Source organism: Mizuhopecten yessoensis, unplaced genomic scaffold, assembly GCF_002113885.1.
Source record: "Mizuhopecten yessoensis strain PY_sf001 unplaced genomic scaffold, ASM211388v2 scaffold2329, whole genome shotgun sequence".
Lineage (NCBI taxonomy): Eukaryota > Metazoa > Mollusca > Bivalvia > Pectinida > Pectinidae > Mizuhopecten > Mizuhopecten yessoensis.
In genome coordinates, this window is record NW_018404492.1 from 7,367,102 (window position 1) to 7,378,862 (window position 11,761).

General features: G+C 34.8%; 1 protein-coding gene across 1 annotated transcript in view; it reads left to right on the forward strand.

The window, feature by feature from the left end:
• LOC110445706 (nicotinamide riboside kinase 2-like) overlaps positions 1-4,920 on the forward strand; it is an 8,077-nt gene extending 3,157 nt beyond the window's left edge. The window contains exons 2-7 of the mRNA XM_021490480.1: positions 1,883-1,973; positions 2,314-2,371; positions 2,833-2,959; positions 3,158-3,229; positions 3,963-4,066; positions 4,647-4,920. Of these exons, the coding sequence (XP_021346155.1) occupies positions 1,883-1,973; positions 2,314-2,371; positions 2,833-2,959; positions 3,158-3,229; positions 3,963-4,066; positions 4,647-4,732 (538 nt within the window). The 3' untranslated portion in view covers positions 4,733-4,920. The remainder of the gene's footprint in view (positions 1-1,882; positions 1,974-2,313; positions 2,372-2,832; positions 2,960-3,157; positions 3,230-3,962; positions 4,067-4,646) is intronic.
• Positions 4,921-11,761: the final 6,841 nt, after the last annotated feature.

Genomic DNA, 11,761 nt, shown 5'->3' on the forward strand with positions numbered 1-11,761 from the left:
CTGGGATGAAGGATTACCAAGTTAGTTCAAATGAATGACCTTGACCAACTTTCAAAGGTCAAAGGGGTCAAATGTCATAAAATCTTCAAACGACTTCTTCTCAATAACCAAAAGGCCCAGGGTACTGATATTGGGCCTGTAGCATGCTGGGATGAAGGGCTACCAAGTTTGTTTAAATGAATGACATTGACCCACTTTCAAGGTCACTGGGGTCAGATGTCTTAAAATCTTCAAACAACTTCTTCTCAATAACCAAAAGGCCCAGGGTACTGATATTGGGCCTGTAGCATGCTGGGATGAAGGACTATCAAGTTTGTTCAACTGAATGACCTTGACCAACTTTCAAGGTCACAGGGGTCAAATGTCGTAAAATCTTCAAGCGACTTCTTTTCAATAAGCAAAAGGGCCAGGGTACTGAAATTGGGCCTGTAGCATGCTGGGATGAAGGATTACCATGTTAGTTCAAATGAATGACCTTGATCCACTTTCAACCTAATGTCCTTGTTCGACAATCAAGGTCAGAGGCGTCATATGTTTAAATCTTTTAATAGGTTCTTATGAAATCTTAAGATTACAAGTGTTAGATTAATAACAGGTGAGCGATGCAGGCCCATTGGGCCTCTTGTTGATTTATATATGACAAGTTTTCTTTTATTTATTTCAAGTTTTCTTTTACTTGTTTGGCCTACTCCTTTTCATCATCCTGCATGTCTTTCAACAATTCTATTATCTATATTTTCTATAGTGTGTGTATGTGTCAATGGGGGATAAGAGAGGAGAATTAAAACAAGAGTCATTACACAGCTTACCTAAACGTAGATGCATGTACAAATGTACTTTTAAACTATTAAAATATGACTTCATGTACAAATTCAGGATTCATGTGATTTAAATAGTAACTTTGTTATGATGAAAACATGTTTTATCCCCTCACAACAAAAGTTTGAGGGGATATAGGATTCTTCCCATGCGTACGTACATGTATGCCTATGTTACACTCTTTGTCATGCTCTAGCAACTTCATCTCTCAACAGAATTTCATGAAACTTCATAATAGTATTTGGTATGACAATACCTTGAGCAAGTTTGCATTTCGGGTAACTGCATTGAAGGTCAAGGTCACTGTAATTGTTTTTGGAAAAACTTTGTCATAGCTCTAGCGACTTCATTCAATTCCTGAACAAAATTTTGTGAAACTTGATACAATTGTTTGCCTTGACAATTCTTTGAACAGATGCAGTCACTAGAGCAGTTATCGTTACATCATTGAATTTGCTATTCATTTCCTCATACATATGGCACACAATGTGTGAATGCGAGGGGGATTTATATCACCTGTGATGCCTTTAATTGTTGTTCTTAAAACAAAATTTCAAAACCTTGCAGGCTTAATTTACTCATGAAATTAATTTACTAGTATGCCTGTTTTTAGACAATTCTCCAGAAATAAAAAGTATGTTAGTTAAAATAATTATGCTTATTCTACAATCTGTTTGGATGGAAATTACACCTTTCCACAATTTGACATGCCTCGTGCTAGGTAATGTAAGATTTATGAAGCTTCAGTGGAAATCTGTCCTGTTCAAGTATGTTTGGTATTGAAATGAAATCTGTTTTATTTTGTTAGATTATTGTACATATATATGTTATATATGTATTGTATACACTTATTTTTTCACACTGAACTCTGGCCAACAGAGGCACTTCTCGTGCAAGTGGATGTTCAATATTCATGTGGATGTAGCAAATAAAAAATATCGGTGATAAGGAATATAAAAAATATAAGCTGCAGAGATCCAACTTTACCAATAAAATCTCATCTGTTTCTAGCTCTGTATTAATGTTCATAACATTTTTGTGCATGCTCCATTTTTCCTTGCAGAGCTACTAATAGTGGTAAATCTACTTTGGTCGAACAGCTTGTGTCTGCTTTACCCAATTGCTCTGCTATTCATCAAGACGATTACTACCTGGTTTGTTGAAAAAATTAATTATGCAACCTGCTGTAGGTACTAATCAACTGGTTGATTAACGCTTAAGTTTAACCGATAACTCTGCTGTAATAAATATCATAGGAGCTGATATAATCAATGGCAATTGAAATCTACACATGTATTAATACCTCCACAAATCAATCAGTCTTTTAATTCTTTTATTTATTCATCACATAGGCAATGATTTTCCCCCGAAGAATTCATACATTTATTTAATTATAAAGGATTTATCTTTGAATTCGGTAATAGAATCCAAGACAAAAATAAACAGAAAGTCACAAGTTTTCAACAAGTAAACAAATATAATATTTTAATTCAGGAACCAGGGGATGAAAGACTGACTTGGATTCCAGAATTGAATCATGAGAATTGGGACGGTATGTGTAATAATTCTGCTGTTGTTTGATTATGTCTTTTTCAATATTGAATTTAAAGTATTTTAGTTGAATGACCTTATATTTGGATTATCTCCCTTCTTATTTTGTTATACGATGTTCATCTAACACATGTTCGTTCCCCATATTCTTGAAAAGATAAAAAAAAAAAAAAAAAGCCATGTGAAGTGAGTAAGTATAGGAAAAATAAGATGTAATGACCGACCTCTAATTTTCAAGTCTATCGTTATATTTTATTATTTTTTTATTTATTTATATATACATAATGTATATATGTATATACACAGGTAATAGACACAACATATCCTATGCCTATATTCTAATATGTAATTAGTAATACATATTAGAATATAGGCATAGGATATGTTGTGTCTATTACCTGTGTGTATATATGCTGTATAGATGATGTCATTTGATCAAATACTTCATATTATATTTTGCAGAAATGAAAGCCCTTGAGATGGAAAGACTTGTGCGTGATATTCAGCAGTGGGTCAGAGACACACATTCACCAGGTGGCGACAGTATTTCTGTGCTCCTGGTGGATGGTTTTCTTTTGTACAACTACAGGTACATTTTAACAAATCTAATTTGGAACAATAGTTTGACATATTGATTAGATGTACAAGTAAATCAGATATTTAACACAACTTACTTTGACACAAAAATGCCAAAGGGCATCAGGATAGCACGTTAAGGTCAGATGACGAATGTAGCAATGTATGTACCTCTATCTATCATATCATGTTTTACTTTGGTGTTTTTCAGACCACTTAATGAGTTATTCAGCAAAAGATATTTTCTGAATGTAAGCCAGACTGTGTGCAGGAGTAGAAGAAGGTAAAATCACTATAAATTACTTTCAAGATTATTAAATCAAGTATTGAATTAAACCAGGGATGTGTACTACACATCCCTGATTAAACAGTTAATCAATTTATACATAAATGTCTATTCTGAAGAAAGTGTGTAGTACAGTTTTGTAGTTAGTTAGATCATCTGACTCCAAATTTGTCGATTATAGCTTAATTAAGCCACGATTGCAGCTGTTAATTTTTGGTTACATGTATCCAATGTTGCTTACCTTATCCTTTAATTCATTCACCCCTTAAGACACATTTGAACTCGGAGACCAATCTGTGAGTTTTACAATCATTTAAGGAAATTGGGTTAAAAAAAGGGAGGTTTTATTCTCAGCGTTTTTAACAGCAAAAAGTCCTATCTTATTCAACTAAATTAATGAAATAAAGCACAAAATCTTTAAGTAAGGAAGTTTGTTTCGACTTTGGCAGGGTATTTTTCGTATATATATTGAATATGATTATTAGTATTTGAATTCAAAGGTTGGAATAGTTTATTTTGAAATCTCAGGGGTGAATGAGTTAAACACCTTTTAAACTTTCTTATATGATAACTCAGACATTAGACATACTGACCAACTCTGTAGAAATGTTTCTACAATAGTCCCAGTGAGGGTTGTGTAACAGTCCATTATGAATCTGATACAGGCCCTCCATTCTTAACCAAAGTAGTGATATATATTTAGTGACAAACCTGTCTAATTTTACTGTAGTGAAAGGAATTATGAGCCCCCGGATGTTCCTGGCTATTTTGATCAGATTGTATGGCCAGCCTATTTGGAGAGCCGGGAGGAAATAAAGGACCAGTCTGATATCAGTGAGTATCTCCGTCATTAGTTTAAAGGGCAATTGATTCCATTGCTGGTGTTTTGTTCTCTTATTCACCAGATTATAAACTATTTTCATGCTGCTGAAAGTCTGATGCTATATATGTGCCCATCATTTATGTTCTTTAAGAATAGAATCTCACATCACCTTGCAGCAAACACGTGGACTATTTAGGAATTTGTTGGCCATTATATTCATGTTTCTAATATATGGTATAATTATATTCCAGTTTAACATAAAACTGACTTCATTGCTGCAAGTTTATGAACATGAGAAGTTAATTGCAACAGGTTTTTGCCAATTTTATTTTAATGCACCCTATCTTGTCTTACTGTAGAACTAAATTTTCAAAATATAATGCATTCCCAATCCTGTGCTTTTTCTGTCTGTCTTACCATATTGGTGATACGAACAATGTACATGTACCATTATTATTTAAACGCTAGCAACAAATTGAAGTAAAATCGAAAAACAATACAACACAGCAACCTTTGCCGTGCATAATGCAATATTGTAACTATTTGATGTTTGCTGATGAAAATAATATTGACCCATTGTATTTTTTTCAGCATTCCTTGATGGAACAAGCAAAAAGGAAGATATCTTTCAAACTGTTCTAAAGGACATTTTATCAGTTATCCCATTGACTCGTTAAGAGTTTACTGTAGTACATTGTAGTGCAGGAAGGCTACTTTTTCATGTATAATCGATCATGATATACTACTAGAATAACTGCTGCTAATTCAAATGTAACAAATGTCATAATGCAGTTTTCTTGTTACTTTCATTAATAAAGAATAATTTTTATGTTACTTTCATTAATAAAGAATAATTTTTGTATAATATTGGTCTGGTTTTTTTGGAGAAACTGGTTAATATTGAATTGGTACAAAGTTGAGTAAAATAGAAAAACAAATATACCTCACATGTATGTATCTTACAAGAAAACAGCTAGAAAATATTGAGGTGTAAATTAAACAATACAATCATTCAAACTCACAAAGGAAAGGTTCACCTGAATACTCTTGAAAATGCACTAAAAGAATTGATGACACCCGCTTTGTAGATCTATGTCACACCCTCAAACTGAGAAAATTATCGACCTCCATCTATTACATGAAGAAATAACATATTTTTAAATGAGATAATTATGGCGACAATAAAATTTGGCCTTAGTCTTCATCACCTGGATATAGGAAACACTGTGTTGTAAGTCTATCCGTCACCAATCGACATTTAGATCACAATGTTTGGGGGAAGCTCTTGAATATCGAACCAAACAACATAGGTTGGAGTGTAGGGATGTGACTGTAAATAAAAGGAAATTTAATGATAAAAAAATTGAGAGATTAGGATGCTCCTGTCAATAACGGGAAAGTATATCGTTAACCACCATAAAAAAACGATAAAATTTCCGGCACTGCATTTGGCAGTTGTCATTAATTTTTCTGTCAAATCCTGAATTAGGATCACACGCAGGTCACCAACGATGTAGACATGTTATTTGTATGGTAGGCGATATAATCCCTTACTTGTAGGTAGGGTCCAGTTTATGATGACGAACATAATATTTTTTCGTATCCTCTCGGGTCAAAAACTTTCTCAAATAGTCTATTGGTCAGCAGGACACGACTGTCGAGAACATCCTTATGCTTAGAATCACCTATGCGGTTATGAATCAACTGTGGCATGTGAACTCCAACAACAATGAAGACGGGAATACTGCATACTTATGAGGAAAGGAATACATCCTTAATACAAAATGTAGATCATAAACTTACCTTCAAAATAATTAAGGTGATGAGAATTAAGATTAATTACTGTTGTAATTTTTTCTTGACAGATAGCGGTAGTTTATCCACATTATGTCATGGAATTTAAAAGAAAAATGTTCTGCACATATTATTGACAAGAAAGAGTGATTTTTTAATTATCTTGTCCTGTCTACATGTTCTATACAATGCTGTCACTAAAAAATTAGCTGCTTATTTATTTTTAGCCCCCAATCAGATTCCTGCGTCCATGGTCTGTTCTTAAACAATTCTTGTTATCACTATTTCTCAGGAAGTACCAGATGGATCTTTCTCAAATTTTATATGTAGGTTCCCCTTGGTCCCTTGTTGTGCAGAGCAACTTTTGAGACTGATCGGATAAACAACATGGCCGACATTAAAATTAGTTCATTAGTTCTTTGTCTCAAATCTTATATGTATAGGTTCCCCTAGATCCTATATAGTTGTGCATATTTGCTTTTGTGTCTGATCAGATAAAAAAAATGGCAGACAGGCAGCCATCTTGGATTTTGGCAGTGAAGGTTTGTTATGGCTTTTACTCAGGAAGTATACTGGAGAGATCTTTCTTAATTTTGTATGTAGGTTCCCCTTGGTATGCAGTTATGCATATTTTCTTATGAGACTGATCGGATGAACAAATCTTTGATTTTGACAGTAAAGGGTTGTTAGTGCTATTTTCCAGGAAACAATTCTTGGAGGGTTCTTTCTCAAATTCTATTTGTTTATGTTTACTTTTGTAACTGATTAGATAAACAAAATGGCCGACCGACAGCCATCTTCGATTTTTGAACTTTGAAGGTTTGTTAGTCCTATTTCTCAGGAATAACTTGAGGGGTCTTTCAAAGTTGATATGTAGGTTCCCCTTGATCCCTCGTTGTGCATGTTACATTTTGAGACTGATCATAAAAACAAAATGGCTAAAGGAAGAACTTAACAGATCTTTCTCATAGTGCAATGATTGATTCTATTAATTTCTTTCACATTAAGTACTGTACTAGTAAATATGTGAAATGACAAACTCACTTTGAAGGTTGTCTTTTATACACAGCAGTATTAAGTTTAGATCAAAAGTTACTTCAAGGTGCAGTTACTGTTAGCATGTCTCGATCAAACAGATTAGAGAAAAGATCGAACTGACAAAGAACTAATGAAGATTGTACAATGGTGGGCGCCAAGATCCCTCTGGTTATGTAAAGTAATGGGTCAAAACATATGCATGCTCTTTTGATTATTGGTTGGAAATATCAAATGTCTTGCATATAAATCAGGCGTTCATATTTAGAAAGAAAAAGTCTATTGTTCAGTATAATCAAACGTCTGGGAACAACATCTTGGCCAATTTTTCGTTGATCCTGTTCAGCCATTTCAACATGCTGCATCTGAAAAGTAACAACAGTAACAGTTTGAGACCATGGTTGATCCCTGGAAAATGAAGCTATTGTAATTAAATGTAGTTCAAAGGATCCAGTGCTTGGCTGAAACTCAAGTTAGCAAGTTTGCGATGTTTCTACAAACAAGCTAGTCAAATAACATTTGAAATATGTAAAGTACAGAGAAAAGAAAAACATAAAATTCTTGGTTTGTTTATTTTTTCAACAGAAAACTCCATTATGAATTCTGCGGGCAAACATGTATTAAGTCTGGCGATTTTTTATGGTGTAACATTGTTTAAATTAATAACAATCATTTTTTTTTGTCATATTTGTTTTTCAGCGCGATCAATAATCTACATGAATTAACAACTCAGTCCAAACTTGTAGGTGTCATGTGAGTACGGCCTGGGGTCCTAGGCCTCCTCCCACGGAAACATCCCTTTTAGGTAAGGCAGGCAGTGATTTTCTCAATGCCTTTTTTAGATTTACGTTCTCTCCAAATTTTACTTGTATTTTGACCTACTTCAAAAAACAGGAAATCCCAGAGGTATCTTGGCACCAACCATCCTAAGATCTTCATTAGTTTTACCTTAAGTTGAACTCTTCTCTTTTTTTCTCTTATTTGGCAAATTGATAATCTGCTATAACCAGTAAATGTGTCTTGTGGTAACTTTTAAATCAAATTTTGTAACTGATAGATGGGTTTGAGAGTGTCCTTTCAAAGTGTGGTCTTATAACATACTTTGAACTGTCAAAATCCAAGATGGCTACCTAACAGCCGTCTTGTTTTTCCAATCAATCTCAAAATGAAAATTATTCTTTAGAAATAACGATGTTTAACAACCTTGAACTTTCAAATTCAAAGATGGCTGCCCCACAGCCATCTTGTTTTTCTGATCAGTCTTAACATTAAATTCACAACTGAGTACAAAGGGGAAGTTTCATTTGAAATTTAGGAAAGATGTTGTCAGCGCTTTTTGAGAAACAGTGATAACAATAACCAAGGATAGACCACAGACGAGGAGGCGATTTGAACAGCCTACCATCTGATGATGGTGAGATAAAAACCAAAGCTAAATTAAAAAAGACAATTTGGAAACTGTTTAAACAAGTTTATTATATTATTGATTTAAAGTTAAATAACATTGACAAATAATATAGTTCTTAATTCTCTCTTTGTTAGAAAGAAACTTATAAACAACAGCTGTTGAAAGAACTTGTTAGTTTCAATGATGTTTCAAACTAAAAGATGAATTGATAGTCTAATTGATTATAAAATCACAATTATATTACATTTTGTTATTTTTCTTTAAATCCTGCTCTCTGATTGGTCAGTTCAATTTTACTGTGAAAAACAACACTTAAAAATATGCTGGTAAAATGTCTACTTATTACAATTCACTGGTAAACATGTTATAAAATAAAAATTCAGTAAAATAAAAAAAGATATATCAGTACTAAGATAAGAAATGTGTAAGCTATGAATTCCATATTTCTAAAAAAAGAAGTTGAAAAAGTGAAACAGCGTATATTTAATTATTTAGTTGCTTGAGTCCTTGAAGTGTGATGATCATACTATTTACACTTAGCCTAGATACTTGTACTCATGATTGCCTCCCCTTACCAATTAATGTGAAAACATGAATCACAGGAAATATCAGTGGATTACAGTAGCATTGATGTAAAATAGAACAAAGGATTTACAATGGTAACAATAAAAACAACATAAAACATCTTTGTGGTCACTTACTGTCACACAACTTACATGGCATACATAGTAATTTCTTTACTGATATTTGTGAGGCATCTTCTTAACTTTCAAACCTAAACATATGCATATGCTGGTTTTTGAAATCAATGACATTTTTCTTGAATATTGAAAAGAACATATTTCACACCTAAACAAATGGACCTGATGTTCCAGCATGGTTTTTGGGGAAATTGATGATGACATTATTTTGGAACAACACTTCAAAACAGAAACTAATTACAAAATCTGTAAACAATAAACCTGTGACATGTTTACATTAATTCCTCAAGTGTTGGTCAAGTGTATAAGATCATGATAACAAAGTTCAATGTTAAAATTAATGTCCTTTTTGTATCATCACTCCAGGTTTAGTCATTCCTCAGTCACTGTAATACTTGAGAAGTGTGAATGCCCTCTCTCCTGTATCTAACTCTAAGCGTGACCACAACACATCATCCTTCTGTATACCTACTGTTCTCTGTGGTCCTTTGTTTGTGTTAAGTGTTTTTATGTACTTCCCTGCTCCACTTATCATTTCTATTGTGTTCCTTGCCATGTCAGCAATAACAATATTACCCTTACTGTCATATACAACTGTTAATGGATTAAACGTGTCTGGTGTGACTGCCTGTATCCCCTCTCCCCGGTAGTGGACCAGGGACTGGAGTGTTTGGTTGTACACAATGATGTGACGCCTGTAGTTGTCTGGATCACTATAGTCTCCACTGATTAGTTTACTACTCACTGCAGCTATGTTACCTGTAATACCACACTGTGTGATGGACATTACTCCCCCCTCCCCTGACCCCTCCACAGTGGCTGTGTGTAACACCTGGCCGTCTGTTGTGTACATCATCACCTTGTTCCCCTGTTTACCCCCTGTACCCACCACTACCAGACCCTCCCTGGTCACACACAGACTGTGTGGGTCATCCTCCGTAGTAAACCTTGTGACTGGTGTAGATGTAGATACTTCATAGATAGTCCTCTCAGTAATACAACAGAACCACAGACGACCTGTGGTGGGGTTCAGACTGATGTTTCTGATGTTACTGTTGTGTTGTATCTTCTGTATGACTTTAGGTTTGTTCTTGAAAAAGTTACCTTTGTAGTTGATGAGTTTTACTGTGTTTGTGTTATAATCACACAGCCATGCACGTCCATCAGGTAAAGGACAGACTGATGAGATACCAGTTGGGTATAAGAACTGAGATATGACAGATGGACTGTCACAAAGTTTGTACGGAACTGTTCCAGTGGAGGCTTGACCCGTCTCTGTAGATTTGGACGGTTTGGTCTCACAACTGGACCTTGTTTGGAGTGACCACTCTGCTGATCCTGTCCAGAGATGGTCAGTAGGAGTCTTCATTTTCCCCATGACCTGCTCCAGGTGACTTTGTCTGTTGTTATCTGGAGTAAACTCTGCCATGTCTATGTTAGGTGTCTGTGGAATATCTAAGTCCATGTCCTTGATTTCTGATACCGAGTCATACAAAAGTACAGCAGTGCCTGTCTGGAGGGCCTCTTTACACTCTGATGAGAGTTTCACCAAAGTGTCCAACCTGTCCTCCAGGTTTGTGATGTGAGTCTGAAGGAGGTCTGTGGTCCCCTTTTCCATCTTGTCACATGTTGCTAAGTAATTCTCCGATATTGTGTCTATTTCCAGTTTACTGCTGTCTCTCTGTTTTTTAATGTCTTCAGAAATTCGTATTTTTGGTGATATTGTGAAAAAATTGTTCTGGCAGAAGTTATTTCTCCTTTAAGTTTGGGAATCTTGACGATTTCTGTGTCATAAATAAAATCTTGTAATTCATGTCTCTGTGTGTTTGCAACTTTTGTAATTTCAAGGAAACTGTCTATGTGTTCTTTGTGTGAAGTGATGCTACAAGTAGCACATATTAATGTTTTACAATCCTGACACACAAATACCAGAGGGTTTTCTCTATGGCTGGGGCACTTTTCTATGCCTTTTTGTCGGATGGGATATTGTCCCAGCATCAGCGATTGGCCAGGATCTGTTGCATTGATGTGTAGTATGAAGAACGACTGTAATGCGGTGTATTGGGGGTCTGTTGGGAGTCTGTTTGGGGACTTCTGGGGGATTTTCAGGCCTTCTTTTGTGTATCTGTAACAACAAAATTTATTAACAGAAGGATTAATTCCGAACATCTTCAGGTTAACTCTCAAATTTTGAAATTTAACAATTGAAGTGTATTGTATAGCATGAATCATTTTCAGCTCACAGGTACCCTCCTCCAAAGTATCACAATACCAGAACTTACAATACATGTATCCTCTTCCAAAGTATCACAATACCAGTATTAAAAATACATGTACCCTTCTCCAAAGTATCACAATACAAGTACTTACAATGCATGTACCCTCCTCCAAAGTATTACAATACCAGTACTTACAATACATGTATCCTCTCCTCCAATGTATCACAATACCAGGACTTACAATACATGTATCCTCCTCCAAAATATCACAATTCCAGTACCTACAACATGTACCTTCCTCCAATGTATCACAATACCAGTACTTACAATACATGTATTCTCCTCCAATGTATCACAATGCCAGTACTTACAATGCATGTACCCTCCTCCAATGTATCACAATACCAGGACTTACAATACATATACCCTCCTCCAAAGTATCATAAGACAAGTACTTACAATACATGTATTCTCCCCCAAAGTATCCCAACACCAGTACTTACAATACATGTATCCTCCTCCAAAATATCACAATTCCAGTACCTACAA